Here is a 24,289-nt window from a genome sequence, read left to right on the forward strand (position 1 = left end):
GTTCTGGACTCCCCAACCAGAGGGAACATCTTACCTGCATCTACCCTGTCTATCCCTTTAAGTATTTTGTAGGTTTCAATGACATCACCTCTCATTCTTCGAAACTCTAGAGAATACAGGCCCAGTTTCCCCAATCTCTCTTCATAGGACAGTCCCGCCATCCTGGGAACAAGTCTGGTGAACCTTTGTTGCACTCCCTCTATGGCAATAATATCCTTCCTAGGGTCAGGGGACCAAAACTACACACAATACTCCAGGTGCGGTCTAACCAAGGTTCTATACAATTGAAGCAAGACTTCACCACTCCTGTACTCAAAGCCTCTTGTGATAAAGGCTAACATACCATTAACCTTCTTAATTGCTTGCTGCACCTGCATGTTAGCTTTCAGTGACTTATTGACAAGGGCACACAGGTCCCTTTGTACATCAACTCTTTCTAATCTCTTACCATTTAAGAAATACTCTGCACATCTATTCCTCCTACCAAAGTGGATAACCTCATATTTTTCCACATTATACTCCATCTGCCACATTCTTGCCCACTCACTCAGTCTGTCCAAGTCCCCTTGGAGCCGCTATGCAGCTTCCCCACAACACACATTCCCACCTAGTTTTGTGTCATCCGCGAACTTGGAAATACTACATTTGGTCTCCACATCCAAATCATTGATATAATATTGTGAACAGCTGGGGTCCGAGCACTGATCCCTATGGTACCCCACATGCACAGCCTGCCAACGCGAGAATGACCCGTTTATTCCTTCTCTCTGCTTTCTGCCTATTAACCAATCCTTAATTTATGCCAGTATATTACCTCCTTTCCCATGTGCTTTAATTTTGCTAAACAACCTCCTGTGGGGGACTTTATCAAAAGCCTTCTGAAAATCCAAGTATACTATCAATTCTGTTCGTAACATCCTTAAAAAACTCCAACAGGTTCATCAGACATGATTTCCCATTCATAAATCCATGTTGATTATGCCCAATCAGATCATTATTATCGCAGTGTCCATTTATCACATCCTTTAGAATAGATTCTAGCATTTTCCCAATGACTGATGTAAGGCTAACAGGTCTGTAGTTCCCTGTTTTCTCTCTCCCTCCCTTCTTAAATAGTAGGGTGACATTTGTGACCTTCCAATCTGCAGGAACCACTCTAGAATCTATAGAATTTTGGAAGCTGATCAACAATGCATCTACTACCTCCATGGCTACCTCTTTCACTCTGGGATGTAGAATATCAGGTCCTGGGGACTTATCAATCTTCAGTCCCATTAATTTCTCCTATACAACTTTCTTATTAATACTAATTTCCTTCAATTCCTCATTCCCCCTAATCCCTTGGATCTCTAATTCTGGGAGATTTATTGTATATTCTTAAGTGAAGACAGACACAAAGTAATCATTTAGCATCTCTGCCATTTCTCTATTCTCCAGTATAAATTCTTCTGATTCTGCCTGTAATGGACTCACATTTGTCTTAGCCAACCATTTCCTTTTTACTTAGCTATAGAAGCTTTTACAGTCCGTTTTTATATTTTTTGCCAGCTTACATTCATATTCTATTCTCCCTTTCTTTATCAATTTCTTCATCCTCATTTGCTGTATTCTAAAATCCTCCCAATACTCAGGTTTACTACTATTTCTGGCAACTTTATAGGCCTTTTCTTTTAATCTTATATAATCCTTAACTTCCTTTGTTATGCACGGTTGACTGCCTTTACTTTTGGGGGGTTTTGTGCCTTGAAGGAATGTATAGTTGCTGTAAACTATGTAAGATTTCTTTAAAGACTATCCATTGCCTATGCACTGCCATACCTTTTAATGTATTTTCCCAATTCACCTCAGCCAATTTTCCCCTCATACCTTCATAATTTCCTTTGTTCAAATTTAACACCTTGGCTTCAGATTGAACTACCTCACTTTCAATCATAATGTAAAATTCTGTCATATTATGGTCACTCATCCCTTAAGGTCTCTTTACAATGAGATTATTAATTAGTCCTTTCTCATTACATAATACTAGATCTAAAATAGCCTGTTCTCCAGTCGATTCCTCAACATATTGCTCTAGAAAACCATCCCTAACACACTCTAGAAACTCATCCTCCACAGCATTAGTGCTCATTAGGTTTACCCAGTCTATACATAGATTGAGGTCACCCATGATTACTGCATTTCCCATGCTATGTGCTTCTCTCCTGATTAATGCCATGCCCCACACTACCACTACTGTTTGGTGGCCGATAAACAACTCCTACCAATGTTTGCTGACCCTTGCTATTTCTTAGCTCCACCCAAACAGATTCCACATTTTGTTCTTCTGATCTGAGATCCTCCCTTACTAATGTACTGATCCCACCCTTTATTATCAGTGCAACACCACCTCCTTTTACTTTTTGCCTTCCTAAATGTTGAATATCCTTGAATATTCAGTTCCTAGTCTTGGTCACCCTGTAGCCATGTTTCTGTTATGGCAATTAGATCATACCCATTTACCTCTATTTGAGCCTTTATGTCATCTACCTTATTGCGAATGCTGCATGCATTCAGGCAGAGTGCCCTTAACGTTGTCTTCTTGACATTCTGCCTTCTAAGCCTAGTTGATGCTCACCTTTGTTTCGCCTGCCTTCTAATGTCACTTGCTACTTTTCTACCTCCTGTAGGTTTACCTCCTGAAGCTTTACTTCCTTCCAATTTGAGCTACCCCTCAGGTTCCCATCCCCCTGTGGGTGTACTGACAGCATATGGACTGCAGCAGTTCAAGAAGGCAGCTCACCACCACCTTCTCAAGGGTAATTAGGGATGGGCAATAAATGCTGGCCTAGCCAGCGACGTTCACATCCCCCGAACGAATAATAAATAAAATTATACCACCAGCTGGGGTGCGGCTAGAATCCACTCCATGCCTTATTTCGCTAATTGCACCACTGACTGGTCAATGCTACAGACTGCAGCATGAATTCAGTTCACTCTTCCTGTACGCACTCAGTGCTGCCACATATGGCTCTCCTTGAGGCTGGCCACTCTCTCAAAGTAGCAGCTCATGTGCTCAAAGTACTGAGGCACTGTGGAGCACACGAGATGAATGGATTCCTCCATTTTCATGCATTGACTCCACAGTGCCTCAGGTAAATCTGACATGTGGGCACACATCTCACACTGGGTGTACAGGTAGAGCCATCTGTTTCATGTTTCCCTAGGCTCTGCATCTCTGCCTTGCGGAGCAAGACTCTGCCTGTCTTCCATCCTTCGAGGGAGACTGGCCACAGTCGACTCTGCCTCCCCTGAATCTTTCATCTCTGATGGATAGTACACATCCTCTTCTGCCATCTTCTCTCATAACGTGCAAGGACCCACTGAGGTGGGAGTATCTGTGCTGGTGGACGGTGCACAGGAAAGATGTGACATTTCAGGCTTCAAGATGTCATCCTCCTCTGACACCTCATGAACTTGTTGCTATTGCGTGGCCTCCTGCCCCTGTGCAGCTGGCCATGTGGAAGACATAAGTGATGATGGTTAAGAGAGATTGGGACAGTCAACAGATGCTCACATTGCTAAAAACAATGACATAGCTTAGGTATTAATAGTTCACTGCATGGGGACCATTATCGTGCAAACCTTGATGTTGAGATCATTTCATATTTTGAACACAATTCCATAATTTGTTATGGCAGGATTTGAACATCTGACAACTAAGCTACTAGTCTGCTACCATAACCACTAGGTTACCACAAGCTATTATTAACCTAGGAATAATATTGGAGAAAGTTAACTTTCAAAAGGGAATTGAATATATATTTGAAAAAGAAAAAAAATTGAAGGGGAAGGGGAATGAGCAGGGATATGGGACCAATTGAATCGCTGTTCTAAAGAACTGGCTCAGGCACGATGGGCTGAATGGCCTCCTTCTGTTCTGTAAGATTCAATTGGTGGGATTTCAAATCATGGGTTGGAACCCCATTGTCGCAATGACTTCTGAGTCCTGAACCTGCACCAACGTGGAATTATGCACGCATCATAATTTTTAATCAGCAAGAGCTTAATTGTCCTAGAGTTGAGTTTGCTGCCCAATTAGTGACGGCGGACATGGGAAGGAGGCGGAATTGAGGCAGCAGTGGGCCTGATTTAAAGGGCAGGCAGCAACTATTGTTGAGGCTGCTGTTTGTCCAAAAAATGGAGCACTACCTGAGCAGAGGGCAGTGTGGATGGAGGGCACTTGTGCCAGGGCAGACCCCTGTTTTGCTGATGACTCGCTGCAGGTGCTGTTGGAGGTGGTGACTGCATGTAGGAACATTCTCTTCCCTGCCAGCAGCAACCGAAGGCCCACAAGACTCACCAAGAGGGCATGACTGGAGATGGCACATGAGGTCAGTAGCAGAGCAACAGTGAGGAGGTTTCTGGGTGCAGTGCAAGAAATGTTTCAATGACCTTCTTATGTCTGGCAAGGTGAGTGCCAAGAGAGACCCAGATGGTACGCCTCCCAGTCAGCAGTCACCAGAGTGCAAAAGAGAGGGGCATCCTTAGGGCACATAGAGTTCACCTTACCATGAGAAAGGGGTGTGATCAGGTGCCTTGCTGACTCACAAGCATACGTCAGAACCTTAGTGCCGCTGGTCGGGAGGCTGGAGTGCAGACTGCAATATCGTCTGCAAATAAGAAGCTGCAGGTGGAGAGGGAAAGAGGCATTGTCCAAACGGCATTGTTCTTCTCCTTGCAAGCCAAAAGGGAGTTGAATGCTCGAGAGAACAAGAGAGCACGCTTGGACGGTGTCATGCTCCAGCTCACTGTACTGACAAGATTCGAGGATTAAGCCCTTAATGTGGCCAGTGTGTCCAGCCACAGGGATGCTGGGGTCGGAGAAGCGGGAGTCTCCTGCAGACAGGGTGAAAAGATCTCAACATCTCTGGGTTCAAGGGATGTATGGCCGTGCTCCCCATGCCACGTGCTGTCAATGCATAAGCTGTCATCTTATTATTTTAAGCAGCAGAAGCATCTGTTCACATCCCCATCACTATCTTCTCTAATGTCTCTCACAGAGTCAGCCTGTAGAGGGGCAGGAGTCCATGCGCAGATAACCAAGGAGTTAGAGAAAGAAGAGACCTCAGAGCCTGCACCATCACATCTTACCAGCGCACCTTCCACCAGCACTGACATTCTCACTTCGGTGGGTCCTCACGTGTTATTAGGAAGGTGGCACAGAGTGTGGCGCACGTCACTTCAGAGCAGGAGGATTTGGGAGAGGCATAGTCGGGTGTGGCCAGTACCCCTTGGAGGATGGAAGACAGTTGCAGCCCTGCTCAGCAGGGTGGCGGTATATTGCCTTGGGAGTAAGTAAACAGACGGATTTACCTGGACACCCAGTGTAAGATGTGTGCCCGCATGTCAGAGTTACCTGAGGCTCTGCAGTCATGTGATGAGAATGGAAGTGTCCATTTATCTCATGTGCTCTACAATGACTCAGTGCCTGAGCTACTCTTTGAGAAAATGGCCAAACTTTTGGAAAGCCAAGAGCAGCATTGCTCAGAGTGCAGGAACAGCACACTGACATGCACAGGATGCATGCCAGACTCAGCAGTGGTAAGTGGTCAGTGGCGCACATGACACAGAGAAGCATGCAGTGGATGCCAGTTGTGCCCTAGATGGTGGTCCTCTCCAGTGATCAAAGGCGTTATAAAAGGGTTGAGAATGTGAGAAATGGTGATGAGTGTACCAGCCTTCATGGAGTTCCATCATCATCATCCTCCCTCACGGCCCCTTTGACAGACAAAGCATCTGTGGAGTCACACACCGAGACAGAGGCTGCCCACGCAGCGTTGCCAGTGCAGCAGCCTTTGGAGGCGCCCCCACCCCAGCACCTCCACAGCAAGGACGCCACCATAGGCATCTCAGTCCAGACAGGCATTAGTGAGCAGCCTGGCTCCACCTGATTCTCAGCCAGAGGGGAGCACCTCGTAGGAGTGGCCGTCAGCAGAGGCCACCATATTGGTAATGGCATTTTGGTGTTTGTGATGCAAATAATAGTTAACTGTTAAGCAATAAGGCACTGGGAAAGTTGTCGCACTAAGGCTGATGTGTGTTTCCGTTTCATGTTGGTGAAATGCAGGAGAATGGGAAGTGAGAGTTGGCAGGCCGATGGAGTGAGATGCTGAAATTTGTGTTAGCTTCAGACTCTGGAGCCTTCCTGCCCCTCCTTCCTCACCCCTGCTCCCCTGGGGCAGATGCTGCTCCTCACCGCTGGTCAGACCGAGCTCAGAGAAACTGATCTCATTTCCTCTTATGCCTTTCCTTCATTAGTATTGGACTGTGGAAACTGCATGAACATCCCACCCACTATTCCCCCCACTACCCGGCCCCCTCCCGGCCCCCCTAAAAAGCCCTTGTCAAGAGTGCAGATATATGCAGGCTATTTCTTATCTTTGAACACAACTGTTTGCCTGTGAATGAGGGCCAGCTCTCAGCCTTCCTCCTTCAATGCTGCCACTTGCCTGTGTCCTGCTATTACACATTGCTCCCTGCTATGTCACTACCTCCTCCTCCATGTCATGGTTATGAAACTTGTCGAACCCGCTCCTTAGACCCAAAATCCAAGTCTGGATCTTAAACAAGCTGCCACCAAGCTCATTGATATGCTTAATTGGTCAATTACACTGAGTAGGCAGGTTACCTTTTCCAGCTCCTGTCAGCGCCATTCAAAATCTGAGCATGCCAGTTTTGCATTGGGAAACTGGCATTCCTACCCAAGGGGCAGGTTTGAGCGACTGACTGCTCTCATTCCTGCCCTCACTGATGATTTGAAATCTTGCCTTATGATTTGATACTTTTATATGCTTTCTAATAGATTGTAAATCACCCTAGAGCAGAAAGGTTTACCTAAATCCAAATGGCACTCTGATAAGATTAGATTGAAGAAGTAATCTTTTCTTGTGGCTCAAATGTTTTTAGTGATTGTGAAGTATGAATAGCAGCCACAGTAACTGATTAAGTTATTTTTGCTATCAAATTAACGAGTTCTCCATTTCGTTTCCAGTTTATTTGTTTAAATTGCGAAAGGGTCATTCTGATTCAAATTTAGAATCCTTGATTTAACCTACATTTACAGATATAATAAAAATAAAATTTCTCATGGCAGTCAATCAGCATGTGAAAAGCTAAAAGATAGGTTGGTGCTTTGGATGTAGCCCCGTCTTCAGAATTTCCTCAGTTTAAATTTCCAGCATTTGCAGTTTTTTTTTACATTTGTAATTCTTTACTTGTTCTCAGCTTACATATTACTGTCACTGTGATTTGGTTACATAAATAGATAAGGGCTATAGGATGCAAAATTGCCTAGCATAGCATTGCTGGAGGGAAGCAGAAGAGTAGGTGACCTGTCCACACAAAGGTTGCAACAAGTGTGGGGGCAGCAGTGGCAGTGTCTCTGGGTCTGCAGCACAATAGAAAGATGAGCAGAGGCTGAAAAGAGGGATAGTTCTGTGCCAACCCCTCTGTAAATTTGGAGCCAGTCTCCTCATGCTCCTTGACAGTGGCAATGCACCCAGCATCTCAATGTACATGTCCATCAATGCTGTCCTGTATGCCGTCCCTCTGATGAGCTGGCAAATGAACCATCCTTTAACTCTGGCCTGCTGCAGCCCACTCATGCCCGCATGATTTATCACATGCTGATCCCAACTCTATACGAGCCTCCAAGGTACCAGTGCCAGTATCTGAGCTGGTGGCTGTGAGTGTCAAATCAAGTGACAGGGTCTTTTCATCAGTGCTGTGCTGTTGCTCTCTCTCTTCCTCCTTGGGCTGCTGTGGTTGGGCAGGCTGCAGTTCTTAGGTGTCTGAAAGCAGGAGCCTGCCTTTTAAGGAGAGCAGGTTGGCTGCACCATGTAGATTCTGAGCAATGCTACTGGGCTCCCCTGTTATGTGCAGAGGCAACTGGCAGTTGGCAGTGTTGAGAAGAAGACAGCAGTGCAAGAGCTGCTTGGTCAGACGCAGATGAGTTGTGTGCACCAAATTTGCATGCTGTCTAATTTGAATGCTGCCCAACTCCCAATAGCTATAAGCTGAAATGACGAGAAACTCAAATCCCTCAGGGTATGTACTTAGACATAAATGAGCACATTGTTGTCTAGGCTGTCACCCTGTCTTACTGACATCCCAGTGGGATCTGGGGCTGGCTTGCCAAGATTAGTCTTGACAATTTCGCAATTTGGGTCACCAACTGGTGTGCATGACACAGACACATCCCAGCAGCTGAGGGAGTATGTACCAGCTGGGTCCCCTGACAATCGGAGGACTGCTGGGGACCAGGCCCCTTATCAGCCCCACACTCATGATGATCCTCTGTTTGTTGCTGCGAGAAGTCTGCTGGATGTGCAGTAAAGCCATGTGGAAGATATGTCGGAGATGCCTGAGGTCAAGCGTGGCTTTGCGCATGCCATGGAGGAGTCTATATAAGCTATGATGTCTGCCATGTCCCAGGCATTTGAGCATATGGCTTCCTCAGTAAAGAGTCTGGTGAGCTCTGTGGCGAGTCTGGTTGGTACTCGAGCCATATGCAACCTGACCTGCACTCCGTCACTGTTGTCATGGGCTCCATGCAGCAGAGTGTAAGCGAGAGGGGGACGAGGAACCTGGACCTCCCTATGGGTGCTCCTTCCCCTTACGGAGACAGGCAGATGCCATCGTGCACACAGATGGAGGAGAAGCTGTGTGTCAGCTTCCTCAGGGCCTTCCTGTCAGGACACCACTAGGGTAAGTGGCGACACGTCTTCCCCCTGACATTGACCCCCTTGGCTCCAGCAGGCCAGCACACGGGAGATACTCATGCACCATTGCTGCAGGCCCCCGGTAGGATGGAGCCATCAAGGCCCCATTCCTCCAGAGGATGCCTGCTCCAGTCATCCGCAGCAATGGGGCAGTGCACTGAGCATACTGCCTGCACCTCAACTGCTAATGTTGGGGTAGCACCTAGTCATAGTGGTAGAAAAGGAAAATTGAAACAGTTTTGAGCACAAAGGTGGCACGGGTGATGTACATATTGTGAGAATAGAAAAGAATTATCAATACATATTTATTTCTTTTAAAATCTGATCCACTCTCGATAATGTTTTACGTGGTTACAGATGGATACAAAAATGTTTTTTTGGAAGCCTATGGCAGGAATGCAATAATGCTTGCAAAGCATCTCAGAAAATGTCCAGTGTCCATTTCTCATTGAAATTTGAGACTTCATTCTTCAATGATGGCTGTTTTCATATTGATGATTGTTAACCTTTTCCAATACTGTCATGCCTTACTTTTGTTTTCTGCAGTTATAATTTAATGAATTACACACTTGCAGTAGTGTGTAATCGCTTTCATCGTAGCCTGTAGATGATTTCAAATGCCAATCACATGAAAGTACAGCAACGCTTTTTTAAGATTGTAGCAGTGAATAAGACCTCATGCAAAAATGGATTTCTGTGAGGAATTGTTATGTTTCTCCTCTCCTTGATGATGTGGCTTATTGTTGGCTGAAGCATGCATAAATTAGGTTCTTCCTGATGTCCCTTTGCATGTCTCTCCATGTCCTTCATATCGATGATCGCATTGTTGTCCTCCTCCTCTTCGCCCTCTTCATATTCCTCCTCATCTGAGGAGTATTGGCATTCCTCCTGTTCCTCCGCTGGCAGAATGGTGCCACATCGAATTGCAAGTTTATGGCAAGGCACAGCAGACAATGATTATTTGTGAAACCCTCTGTCGCACATACTGAAGAGCCCTTCCAGATCAGTCAAGGCAGCGGAAGCTCATTTTCAGCTAGCCAATGGTATGTTCAATGATGGCTCTGTTGGAAGTGTGAGTGGCATTGTACCTCTCTTCAGCAGCGCTTGGGGGATGTTGTACTGGTGTCATCAACCATGTCCAAAGGGGGTAACCCTTGTCACCCAGGATCCAGACTTCCAATTCAGCTGGTTCCTCAAAAGCTCCCTGGGAAACATGCACAAACATGCATGATTCTTCTCCTGTGGTCACAAAAGTTTAAAGAGTGGAAGCCTTTCTATTCACAATGACCGCTGGCTGGTCCCAGGGAGCTCTGATGGCCGCATGAGCACTGTCGATCACCCCTTGCACTCTAGGGAACTCAGCGATGGCGCCGAAGGCTGCAGACTTTGTTGCCTAGCTGTCCTTGTCTGCAGGTAAGTAGATGAAATCATCGGCATACCGAATAAGGGTATTGATCACCTCTTTGATGCACCTATGGGTCGCAGATTGTGCCACATATGTCACCCATGGATTCCTGGAAGGATCCCCTAGCAACAGTCACCCTGAGGGCAACTGGCATGGGAATCCCACTGAAGCTAAGTGATTGCAGATCATGCTGCAGGCTCCTACAAATTTCTGTGACCATTACACCTGACATCCTTAGGCATCTCTGGCATTGCCTGTCTGACATTTGTGGGTAATTTGTACTTGTCCTGAGGATGCGATAATGTGCCAGTGCTAGTCTTCGATAAACCATTCCCAGATGTTCTCACCTTCCTCTTCTGCCTGTTGCTGGTGCTCAGGCATCATAAGTTGAGGGAAAAGAGCCCTCATTAGTTGCTCCCTTTTCTCTTCTTCCAGTGGTACTAGACAAATTAGATGTACGAGACCCATGTTGCTGCGGCTTTTCTGAGCAATAAATAAGCAGAGCATGGAAATTCAACCCTCTGTTGCCAGTGAGCTGAAACATCAAGGCAATGATCATCTCCCTTCTATCTGCCTTCAAATTCAGCCAGATAGAAGACACTCACGATCATTTGCGTCCTCCCACTCTCCTTCCTCTCCGCGAGTGCCCATGTGGTTTCCATTATCGTTGGAGAAAATGGTGCGAGTGGAATTCAGGGCAGGACTCCCCACCTTCCAACCTCCTCCTGCAACCTTCCAGCTTAAACCCATCATCCTTGACCCATCCAATGATACCCTTACTCTTCCATCCATTACCATTGAGCCTCTCTCCATTACCATGCAGGGTGTAATAAGAAACATAAGAAATAGGAGCAGGAGTAGGCCATTCAGCCCTTCAAGCCTGCCCTGCCATTCAGTAAGATCATGGCTGATCTGTCTCAGGCCTCAACTCCTCTTTCGGGCCTGCTCCACATAACCCTCGACTCCCCGAGATTTCGAAAATCTATCTACCTCCTCCTTAAATGCATTTAGTGACCTAGCCTCCACAACTCTCTGAGGCAGAGAATTCCAGAGATTCACCACCCTTTGAGAGAAGAAATTCCTTTGCATCTCAGTTTTAAATGTGTGACCCCTTATTCTATAACTATGTCCCCTAGTTCGAGATTCCCCCACTAGTGGAAACATATTCTCAACATCTACCCTGTTAAGCCCCCTTAGAATCTTATATTTTGATAAGATCACCTCTCATTCTTCTAAACTCCAATGAATAAAGGCCTAACTTGTTTAGCCGTTCTGGATAAGACTAGTGAACCTTTTCTGAACTGCCTCCAGTGCTAGTATATCCTTCCTTAAATACGGGGACCAAAACGGTACACAGTACTCCAAGTGTCACCTCACCAACACCCTGTACAGTTGTAACAGGACTTCCCTATTTTTAAGTTCTAACCTCCAAGCAATAAAGGTCAAAATTCCATTTGCCTTCCTAATTACTTGCTGCACCTGTATGCTAACTTTTTGTGTTTCATGTACAAGAACACCCAGATCCCTCTGTACTGCAGTATTTTGTAGTCTTTCTCCATCTAAATAATAACCTGCCTTTTTATTCTTCCTAATAAAGTGGATGACCTCACACTTTCCCACATTGAACTCCATCTGCCAAGTTTTTTCCCACTCACTTACCCCATCTATATCCCTTTGCAGATTCTTTGTGTCCTCATCACAATATGCCTTCCTACCTATTTTTGTATTGTCATCAAATTTGGATACACTACTCTCTGTCCCTTCCTCCAAGTCATTAATGTAGATAGTAAATAATTGAGGCCCTAGGACAGATCCTTGTGGCACCCCACTAGTTACATCTTTCCAACCTGAAAAAGACCATTATTCCTGACTCTCTGCCTTCTGTGTGTTAGCCAATCCTCAATCCATGCCAACACATTACCCCCAATACCCTGAGCTCTTATTTTATGCAATAATCTTTTCAATTTCAATTTTTTTATGCCATCCCTCCCCCCATTCCTATTCCTGTTACTAGCGACATGCCGACTCTTACACTTGAACCTCCTCGCATCTACCTGACCATTGTTGCCACGTCCCGTTCCCCTCCATATGAAATTGTTGATTACCCACCCATTAGTTTTGACCTTCCCCCATTTGCCCCCATTGACTGTGACCATTCCATCTGCTAGCTAATGCTCTCAATTTTCCCCACAGCTCCCCAACATTGACAGCACTCATCCCTCCCTTTAGGCCCTTGCCAAGTATCTTCGCACTGCAATGCTATAATCCACCCTGCACCGCTGCAGCCGACAACATGCAGCTACAGCATCAACAACAATCAACAACAATGAATCAACAATTCAACACCCTAAGTGCTCCACTCCACCCTCCCCTGCTCCTCCATGCACCCGAAAAGTCCCAACCTTCCTTCCCCAAGTACCCCGCCCAAGCCTTAGCCAGCTGAGAAGATTCACCTTGCTAGTGCTGAGCCTGGAGGCAAACATCGATTCCAATGTTGGCGTTAGTTCTTTGGATGAGTTAAAGAGAGAACAGCGCAGACCTGAGACTCAATTGCACAAATCCAACTGCTGCATGCCACAGTAAAACAATCGTGATCTGGGCGATACGAGAATATCACTCGCCGTTCACTTAATCTGGCAGTTAGGACTGAATTGTAACTATGTGTAGGGTAATGAATATTCATGTTATTTAAATGACTGCAAAGCTGCAGTCTGCCACCGTGCTGGGGGATACCCTGGAACGCCGCAAACCCTCCGCCGACTTAATATCTCTGACATATCCCACCATCGGAAATCTGAAAAAACGCCTCCCGTCGAATTATATCACCCCGCACGTCACCAAATCCACCGCAGGGGAGAGCATAAAATCCCCCCTAAGTATCTGAAGTTTATTTGCTTGTATTAAAATTCAAAATGGTAACAAATGTGTTTATTATTTTATGCAGTGTGTCAGAATGATCTGGAGTGCTCTGCCTGAAATTTATTCTATTCAAATGGATAAATGGAAGCAGATTTAATAGCAACTTTCAAAAGGGAATTGGATAAATACTTGAAGGAGAAAAAATTGCAAGACTGTGGGGTAAGAGCAGCAGAGTGGGGCTAATTGGATAGCTTATTCAAAGAGCCCAGGCTGTATTGGAAAAAACAATTTAATCCTCAACTTTTCAATTAAATATAAAAAATATTTTTTCTGATGTACAACTGGAGTGGTTGAGGAACAGTACAATTATTCCTAGCCTGACTGTATGAATGAAGATGGGCTTTGATGCCATTATACATTATTGGAAGTAGGAATCAATAACAGAATGAATTAACCAGGTAAATTATACTATGTTTGAGCTAGTAATTATAAACTATCACCAGTAACTATCCTTTGGGAATATCTTGTAAAAAAAGTTGCTGAGATATGCCAAATTAATGTGCAGAATTTATGATAGCTGAAAAAAATCCAATTAATGTCTAAAGATATGGGGATTATGGCCTGTAGTTACTGTGCGATTTTCAGATTTTTCTCTGTGTTGTTTTTACATCCACTCCAATCCAATCTTTTTCTTCCTTCACATCAGGAGGCATTGGAGAGATTATCTTAAGATAGTTAAGGAAATGGAAAAAATATTACTTTAAATTGCAAGATTAGTACAAGGAGACACAGCTTCAAACTTTGTAAAAGGTAAATTTAGGATTGATGCCAGGAAATTCTTCTTCACGCAAAGAGTGATCCATGTATGTAATAAACTTCCAGATAGAATAGTGGAAGCAAATACCCTGGAACCACTTAAGAAACAGTTGGATGCTGCACTGGAGATCTTACTGAATGGTTGAATTTAGATGGACCAAATGACCATTCTATATATTATGTGGTAAGATGACCTCAAATATTTATGAAACTGAACTGTGTCTCTTCAAGGAGAGTTGATCACCAGGAGATTTTCCCTAGATGTGTTTCAGTACAATCTATCCATGATCAGAAGCTGTATTGTACATGCAATATTTTGTTTCCAACTGTTTCAGTGTAAGACCTACGCATGTGTTCTGGAGAGTCACCTCATGGGATTGACAATAGACTTCAATATGGGTTTTGTATGCTTTGATGCTGCATCAAAGGTAAGATAATAAGTTTAAGTTTGCCTTTTCATTAACATTAATTTAGTTGAAAATTACCACAGTGTTCTTTCTACTCAATATTCAAGCATTGGAGGCTTTATTGAATTTGTAATGCTTTATCACAAAGCTGCCAAAAAGTTGAATCAAGGCATACTTTAATTAGATTTCCTTACAGAAAATCCTTCATGTCAGTTACTTTCCACTGCCTGGATAACTAAATTTGAATTAATGCCTTGTAGTGTACGAACTATAATAAATCTGTATTTTAAAATATATTTCATGTTCAAGCTCTCTTATGATAGAAAGTCATTTTCTTTACATTTAATTAAAGTTTGTAAAATCAGTTGTAATTCACTGCTATGTCAGATGATATGGTAAATTAATGAACATTAAGAGTGAAAGTGCCTTAACAATTTCAAATTGTTGACAATTCAAATCCATTCATATAACTTCATTTTCAAATAATGAACATAAACTAATTAGTTACTTTTCATATAACATGTAAAAATACTGACATTGTTTGTGAACCTGTCCATCTTACTCACTGAGCGTAGAGGGCTTCATTCACTTTGGTAATTAAAGTCATATGTCACTGCTGCTAGACAGACAACTCACAGGGTAGGTTTTCCTCTTGGCATTCCCCAGGCACAAAGAAAATGGAAATGGGCCAGAGGTCCATTGCACAGATCTCTGATCCCCTTATGCTGATCCTAGATTTTCTGAGGTGGTCACTGACAATGTAAGTGGGCCTGCCCCTGTAGGAGGTGAAGAGAAGATGTTCTGATTTAAATAAGATGGGAGGGAATCTTCAAGGCCCCCTGCCTCAGCACCCTCTGCCTACACTTGCTGGGTTTCTCAGAATAGGGAATCCTGAAGAAAACTAGCCCAAGGGTCACCCAGTGGTTCAGCAGGAGTCCTGGAAGTCGGCTGACAATAGTTCAGGCAAGCTGTTACATTTCCTACTGACCCGTGCAATTGATAGGCCTCAAAAGCTCTCCAGCAGCAGCCAGAGGCCCCAGTGGTGGCACGCAAGTGGGCAATGCAGCAGTCTCTTCACTTTTCACTCAAACACAAGCAATGTGATATGGATCAGTGTGAGAGTCAGAGAGGGACATGTGACTGTGAATGGTGGGCGTATTAATGAGGTTTTCTTGTGTTTGATTATTGACTCATTCATTTTTTTATACACTGTGTGGATATGGATGGTATGGAGGTGTGTCACACTTCCAGCATGCGTCTCTCATGGGCATTTGTGCCTTCACTTACCTTGGCCATCCTAGGTCATTAGAATGTTTACAGCAGGGAATAATTATTGAGGGGGTGGGTGAAGTGGTACTGACCACATCACTCTCCAAACTTCCTGAAACTTTCTTTGCTCGAGCTTTCTTTTCCTGGGTGAAAAAATCTTTCTCTTCTTGCCCTTATCCCTGTCAACAAGATCTCCAACACAGTTTCAGAAAATCTTGGGGCTTTGTTCATTGATACAACTCCAGTATTGCACCTGCCTCTATTACTGGAATTGTAACTTGAACTTTATCTCCAGCTCAGTCTGTTCGTATCTCTGTCTCTTTCTGATGGCCTCAGGAAGATCCAGGTAGTGACCCAGCAGCTTACAAGCAACAGCAGGACTTAGCCTCTGTGTTTGTTTATGTCATTTCTCTGAGGGTCCCAACAGTAGATTGGGAGAACTTCTGCAGAAATTTTGGCATATAAAAGCATTCCATTCAATTTTGAATGCAAGTGGCCATTTCTTATGTCTGAATCTATGAAGTCAGAATCAGTGGCCTATTATGTGGCATTAAATCCAAGCTCAGTTCTATCTTTACATATAATCACCTCTTCCACTGTAGATCACTGGATAGCAATTGCAATCAGGAGTCCTGGGTGATCTTTATTTGGTTCTCTTTAGCCTGGGAGAGTTAAGAACAAATGCAACTCCAGCAAAGATTAACTAATTTAAAGATGTTGCCTGGGCTGGAGCATTTCAGCTATGAAGACTGAAAAGCCTAGGGTTGTTTTCCTTAGAGCAGAGAAGGCTGAGGGGGGACATGATTGAGGTATACAAAATTATGAGGGACATTGATAGATTAGACAGGAAGAAATTTTTCCCTTAGCGGAGGGGGTCAATAACCAGGGGGCATAGATTTAAGGTAAGGGGCAGGTGATTTAGAGTGGATTTGAGGAAAAAAAATTTCACCCCGAGGGTGGTTGGAATCTGGAACGCATTGCCTGAAGAGGTGGTAGAGGGAGGAACCATCACAACATTTAAGAAGTATTTAGATGAGCACTTGAAACACCATAGCAGACAAGGCTACGGGCCAAGTGCTGGAAAATGGGATTAGAATAGGTAGGTGCTTGATGGCCAGCACAGACACGATGGGCCGAAGGGCCTGTTTCTGTGCTGTATGACTCTATGACTCTAATTTAGATGGGTTGTTTCAAGAAATAGTTGACTCTACAACCCACAAACAATAAATTTACAAGCCTGCCTCATAAGCATAATAATAATTATATCTAATGCTTCTGTGTCTAGTATATCATAAAGAAGGGAAAAAGAAGTTACATTCACACAGCTTCTTTCACATCCTCAGAGAATCCCAAATAGCTTCAAAGCCAATAAAGTACTTTTGGAGCTGTATTCACTGATGTTATGTATCCAAATACAGTAGCCAGTTTTCAAATGGCAAAGTCCCACTAGCAAAACATGAATGAATGACGAGATAATTTGTTTTGTTTTGGATCAGTGGTGCAGTTGGGGTCAAGGCACCAAGACAACCCCCTGTCATTCAAATAGCACCATTAAGTATTTTACACCCACCTGATCAGGCATGTCTGGCCTCAATTGAATGTCTCCTATGAAAAACACCTCTCACACTACAGCACTCCCCCAGCACTGCCAAGTTTCAACTTCGGCTTTGTGATCAAGTCGTAGGAGTGGGGCTTGATCACACAATTTATTTCCCGTCAAGTCACATACCATCCTGGCCTTTATTGCTAGGGGGTTAGAGTTTAAAAATAGGGAAGTCTTATTACAACTGTACAGGGTGTTGGTGAGGCCACACTTGGAGTACTGCAGACAGTTTTGATCCCCGTATTTCAGGAAGCATATACTAACATTGAAGGCAGTTCAGAAAAGGCTCATTAGGCTGATTCCTGGGATGAAGGGGTTGTATTATCAAGAACGGCTAAACAGGTTAGGCCTCTATTAATTGGAGTTCAGAAGAATGAGAGGTGATCTTATTGAAACATATAAGATTCTAAGGGGGCTTGACAGGGTAGATGTTGAGAATCTTTTCCACTGGTGGGGGAATCTCAAACTAGGAAACATAGTTACAGAATAAGGGGTCACATATTTAAAACTGAGATGCGAAGGAATTTCTTCTCTCAGAGGATGCTGAATCTCTGGAATTCTCTACCTCAGAGAGTTGTGGCGGCCAGGTCACTAATTGTATTTAAGGAGGAGGTAGATAGATTTTTGAAATCTCGGGGAGTCGAGGGTTAGGCAGAGCAGGGCCAAAAGAGGATTTGAGGCCTGGGACAGATCAGCCATGATCTTATTGAATGGCAGGGCAGGCTCGAGGGGCTGAATGGCCTACTCCTGCTCCTACTTCTTGTGTTCTGACTTGAAACTATATTGCTGTCCCTTCACTGCCACTGGATCAAAATCCTGGAACTCCCTCCTTGACAGCACTGTGGCTGTACCTACACCACATAGACTGCAGCGGTTCAAGAGGCAGCTTGCCACCACCTTCTCTGGGGAAATACGGCAAGGGCAGTAAGTCCTGGCCTTGCCAGTGATGCTCACATCCCATGAACGAATGAAAAAAAGTTACACAAAGTGAATTTAACAATGTGACAAATGATTCACCCATCACCCCTGTGTTTGTTGACTTACACTGGCTCCTGGTCCGGCAGTGCCTCAAATGTAAAACTCTCACCCTTGTTTTCAATCCCTCTATGGCCTTGCCCCTCCCTATCTCTGTTATCTCCTCCAGCCCTACAACTTCCAAGATGTTCAGCACCATTCGTGACTCCTCAGATACTGAAGCAGTCCGTATAGAAATGCAGCAAGACCTAGACAATATCCAGGCTTGGGCTGATAAGTGGCAAGTAACATTCGCGCCACACAAGTGCCAGGCAATGACCATCTCCAACAAGAGAGAATCTAACCCTCTCCCCCTGACATTCAACGGCATTACCATCGCTGAATCCCCCACTATCAACATTCCAGGGGCTACCATTGACCAGAAACTGAACTGGAGTAGCCATATAAATACCATGGCTACAAGAGCAGGTCAGAGGCTAGGAATCCTGCGGTGAGTAACTCACCTCCTGACTCACCAAAGCCTGTCCACCATCTACAAGACACAAGTCAGGAGTGTGATGGAATACTCGCCACTTGCCTGGATGGGTGCAGCTCCAACAACACTCAAGAAGCTCGACACCATCCAGGATAAAGCAGCCCGCTTGATTGGCACCCCATCTACAAACATTCACTCCCTCCACCACCAACGCACAGTGGCAGCAGTGTGTACCATCTACAAGATGCACTGCAGCAACGCACCAAGCTCCTTAGACAGCACCTTCCAAACCTGCGACCTCTACCAACTCGAAGGACAAGGGCAGCAAATACATGGGAACACCACCACCTGCAAGTTCCCCTCCAACTCACCCACCATCCTGACTTGGAACTATATCGCCGTTCCTTCACTGTCGCTGGGTCAAAATCCTGGAACTCCCTTCCTAACAGCACTGTGGGTATACTGTTCCCAAATGGACTGCAGCGGTTCAAGAAGGCAACTCACCACCACTTTCTCAAGGGAAATTAGGGATGGGTAATAAATGCTGGCCTGGCCAGTGATGCCTACATCCCATGAATGAATAAAAAAAAAGATATCTGTGATCCTCCAATTCTGGCCACTTGAGCATCCCCAATTTTAATCACTCCACAATTGACGGCTGTGCCTTCACCTGCCAAGGTTCTAAGCTCTAGAATTCCCTCCCTAAAACTCTCCACCTATCTATCCCTCTTTCCGCCTTTGAGACACTCCTTAAAATTTATCTCTTTGACCATCTGGTCAACTGCCTGAATATCTCCTTACGTGGCTTGGTGTCAAATTTTGCTTAATAGCGCTCCTGTGAAGTGCCTTGGGACATTTTACTACATTAAATATGCTATATAAATACAAGTTGCTATTGTTAAGTTTCTAGTAATGAATGGATGGATCATTTTACAATCATTAAATACATTTATAATGACGAGATATAAATACAAATAAATAGTTATTTAGTACTGTGCAAAAAGGCATTTGTGTGCATTTGCCTTTTGCTAGTAACAGCTTCATTACTAAAAAAAGGATTAATACTATGGGATTTACAAGAAAACCTGGAAACATTTTGCCATGGATTTGATGGAATCACACCCCAAAATACCATGAAGCATTTTTTCCCTTATAGAGCTCTTTGTAAATCAGTTGAGGGGAGGCAGTGGCATAGTGGTAATGTCACTGGACTAGAAATCGTGTGACATTGATCACAAGACGTGGGAGTCAGTTGCCAGCATTCGCCAGAGCTGGCGGGCAGCCATAAAGACAGGGCTAAATTGTGGCGAGTCGAAGAGATTTAGTAGTTGGCAGGAAAAAAGATAGAGGCGCAAGGGGAGAGCCAACTGTGCAACAGCCCCAACAAACAAATTTCTCTGCAGCACCTGTGGAAGAGCCTGTCACTCCAGAATTGGCCTTTATAGCCACTCCAGGCGCTGCTTCACAAACCACTGACCACCTCCAGGCGCGTATCCATTGTCTCTCGAGATAAGGAGGCCCAAAAGAAGTAATCCAGAGGCCAGGCTAATGCTCTGGGGAAATGGGTTCGAATTGCACCAAGGCAGATGGTGAAATTTGAATTCAATTAATAAATCTGGAATTAAAAGCTAGTCTAATGATGACTATGAAACCATTGTTGATTGTTGTAAAAACCCATCTGGTTCACTAACATCCTTTAGGGAAGGGAAATCCTCACCTGGTCTGGCCTACATGTGACTCCAGACCCACAGCAAAGTGGTTGACTCTTAAAATACCCTCTGAAATGGCCTAGCAAGCCACTCAGTTCAAGGGCAATTAAGGATGGGCAATAAATGCTAGTAATGCCCACATCCCACAAACAAATAAAAAAAAAGTTACTGACGTTTCATTATGAGTGATTCTCCAAGATTGAAAAATAGCTCCCGTGTCATGGCTTGGTGTAAAACAGAAAGAGCTCAATCAATGAAATATCAAATGTGTCAGTTCAAAAGTGCAATGAATGAAAGGATGTATTTTGCAATATAGAGGTGGAGAAAGAAGTCAATTAATGAAAGGTTCAGTTTTCCAATGTCGAACAAAGATCAGTAAAGCAAGAACTCAACCTGTATGCTCAGAGTCTGCGTAAGGAATGAGCGAATGAAGAGTGAAGAAGATAATCACGGTGATTTCTGTTGACTCTCCTGCCAGTTATTGCATGTTTGATTGAAGATTAATCTTTCTGCTAAGTAAATAATGCAGTCACAAAATTGAGGTATGCTACAAAATAAAATGTCAGCATTGTATCACCCAACAACCTCTTTGCCATTGACTTTTTCTTCACATGCTTTTACAGGCTGTTCTCTGGAGATACAAATTTTCACAGCTGAAAGGTTCTTCAGATGATGGGAAGAGCAAGATTAAGTTTTTATTCCAGAACATCGACACTAAACAAATTGAAGCAAAGGTAATGTAGTGTGAAACTGGTGTCAGACCAGACACATCTGTGCTAATGGTATTTAAAAAAATATGGTGCATTTATATTTTTTGTGGCAATGGAATATTTTCATCAAACTGAAAATAAGGCAGGGTAACTGTCCACTTCAATCAACAGATTGAAAAAAAATGAGGTGAATGATTGAACTATCCCACGAGAACATTCACCTGAAAAGTGCATATGTTATTCAATTTGATACTTCAGCATTCTCCAGAGAAGTAATTACAATGCCTGTGTTTTCAGCTGGAGAATGGACTATTGAGGTCCCCAGACAGCATGTCACATGAATCCCCCCTGTGCACCATTAATCTAAAATTTCATCAGATTGGCTTCTGGAAATCAGACCACTGACATGTGACACAAATTGAAGACATTATGTGCAGTAGTACTGTAGAGTTTCCATGGGGAAGGTATATATTTTTTTAAAACTCTGTAATGTGGATTTTGCCCAAGTGTGTTGAGAAAGCAGTTTTTTTACAATGGAACTTTGACCAACAAAAAACAACCGTGCATGTGAAATTCCATTAAGAACAGCTAGAGGTAGATGTTCACTCCAGGTATCAGGACTGGATTCAGAACCAGGCCAGGTCCCAGAGGTGACTATGTTCTGACTAGAGAAGAGGCAGATTGAGCTCCAAAGTTAAAGTTGCACTTGCTGACATACCCATCTTTAATCTATACAATTCCTGAACTCTGGCATTGTTTGGATCTTTTAGTTTTCTTGATGTGGAAACATCATAAATACTCAAAAACTGCGAAGCAATCCACATTGGAGAATGTTGGTGAACATGCTCTGATTTTATACCATGTGAATATATATGGTTAATCCATGCATCACCAGTCACTTTCAGGACCAGCCCTTTTTTTGTAACATTTCATGGACTCTGTGATGCTGAAACATTTTCCAGTGTTATGGTAAGAATAGTACTAGAATGTCAGGAATACTTTTTATTTCTATAATATCAATTTCTATCAATAAAATACAATCTTTAAGATTCATAAATGAAGGCAAAATAGTTTTTAAAAGTTTATTTCTGTCATAATTGCCTTTCCCAGTTTTCCCTCTTTCTCTTTTATTAAACACTATTTTAATTTTAATTTTCTAACCCCAACCAAGAGAATTGCAGTTTTATCTGGTTTCATGATAGGAGCAACTAGTCAAACCTATGGCAACCTTTACCAACCAGCATAAGGGCCTAATTATCTCATTGGTAGCCCAAGGCAGTATGCAAAATTAACATAATGGAGAGGGTTGAATGAAGTAGTGCAGTTAATATTGTGTATATGGACTTTCAAAAGACATTTGATAATGTGTTGCAAAATAAAAGGACTTCAAGCCATCGAAGGAAACACTAGGAAAGGTGAACAAAAGCTTAATCAAAGAGGTGGGCTTTACAGCACGCCTTAAAGGAGAAGAGTGAGATAGTGAGGTGGAATATTTTAATGAAGAAATTCCACAGTGTGGGCTTTAGGTGACTGAAGGCATAGCTGCCAATGGTGGGATAAACAGAGACGATGCGCAGGAGGCCTGAATCAGAGGAACGGAGTATTCAGTGGAGGAGGTGGCGGTAGGTGTGTGGAGGCAGAGGCTGAAATAGGTAATGTGACAGAGGTGTAATTACGTAGTCTTTGTGATGGAGAAATGCCTATACCCTAACCCATACCAAATCTCGCTCAACTATCTCCCCTGCCTTTGCTGACCTGCGTTGGCTCCCTATCCCCCACTGCCTCAAATTTAAAATATAATCCTTGTGTTTAAATCCTTTCCTGACCTCACCCCTCCCGATCTCTGGAATCTGCTCCATCCAAGATCTCTGCATTTCCAAATTCTTTTGTGCATTCCAAAATCTTTCTTTGACCCCTTTATCTCTTTTAAGGCACTCCTTAAAATCCACCTCCAGTCAAGCTTTTAGTAATGCCTTCTAATGGCTCCTTCTTTGCCTTAGTGCTGATTTTTGTTTAATTAGGATTCTGTAAAGTACCTTGGAATGTTTTCCTACATGAAAGTGTAGATGAACAGAGAGATCTTGGTGTCCAGGTGCATAAATCCCTGAAGGTTGCTACCCAGGTTAATAGGGCTGTTAAGAAGGCATATGGTGTGTTAGCTTTTATTAGTAGGGGGATCGAGTTTCGGAGCCACGAGGTCATGCTGCAGCTGTACAAAGCTCTGGTGAGACCACACCTGGAGTATTGCGTGCAGTTCTGGTCACCGCATTATCGGAAGGATGTGGAAGCTATGGAAAGGGTGCAGAGGAGATTTACTAGGATGTTGCCTGGTATGGAGGGAAGGTCTTACGAGGAAAGGCTGAGGGACTTGAGGTTGCTTTCGTTGGAGAGGAGGAGGAGGAGAGGTGACTTAATAGAGACATATAAGATAATCAGAGGGTTAGATAGGGTGGATAGTGAGAGTCTTTTTCATCGGATGGTGATGGCAAACACAAGGGGACATAGCTTTAAGTTGAGGGGTGATAGATATAGGACAGATGTCAGAGGTAGTTTCTTTACTCAGAGAGTAGTAGGGGCATGGAACGCCCTGCCTGCAGCAGTAGTAGACTCGCCAACTTTAAGGGCATTTAAGTGGTCATTGGATAGACATATGGATGAAAATGGAATAGTGTAGGTCAGATGGTTTCACAGGTCGGCGCAACATCGAGGGCCGAAGGGCCTGTACTGCGCTGTAATGTTCTAATTCTAATTCTAATTCTAAAGGTGTTATGTAAATGTGAACTGCTATTGTTGTAGTATTGTTAGTTTTCCATATGTGGATGCGGTTATCAGTGTGCAATCACTGGAAGGGTATATGGATCAGTGTACATTTTTATTGTGACCTTTGAACTTAAAGAAGGAAATGGCAAATGCCCTTGCTCTTTCTAAGGAGCAGCTCTCCAGTTCCAACTGGCCCGACAAGAAAAGTAAAAAAAAGACTTAGCCTCTTCTGGCCCCAACTCCTCTTCCCATTACGTTAGCCTAGTGGGAAAGCCATAACCACTCAACCAGATGCTTGTAATAGCAATCAGGCCCCGATAATGTCAAGCTTTCTCAATTGCATATTTAAAGAAGGAACCCATCGGTTTGTCCACGTGTCCTTCTCGCCAGCTCAGAAGAGCAGATTAAAATTGTAACCTGTGGGATCATGAGGGGTGTAGGTTAATGAGTCTCACGAGCAATTTTAACTGCCTATCTGGTGTCTTCTAGGAAGACAGGGTTAAAATTAACCCTTTTAGTTTCAGTTTAAAGAGAAACTGCAA

At 43.8% G+C, this 24,289-nt stretch overlaps 1 protein-coding gene across 1 annotated transcript in view; it reads left to right on the plus strand.

Annotated features, from left to right (window-relative positions):
* Positions 1-24,289, plus strand: part of sntg1 (syntrophin, gamma 1) — a 599,108-nt gene that overhangs the window by 574,309 nt on the left and 510 nt on the right. The window contains exons 16-17 of the mRNA XM_068032645.1: positions 14,175-14,267; positions 20,901-21,011. Of these exons, the coding sequence (XP_067888746.1) occupies positions 14,175-14,267; positions 20,901-21,011 (204 nt within the window). The remainder of the gene's footprint in view (positions 1-14,174; positions 14,268-20,900; positions 21,012-24,289) is intronic.

Source organism: Heterodontus francisci, chromosome 5 (assembly GCF_036365525.1).
Source record: "Heterodontus francisci isolate sHetFra1 chromosome 5, sHetFra1.hap1, whole genome shotgun sequence".
In the NCBI taxonomy this organism is placed as follows: Eukaryota; Metazoa; Chordata; class Chondrichthyes; order Heterodontiformes; family Heterodontidae; genus Heterodontus; species Heterodontus francisci.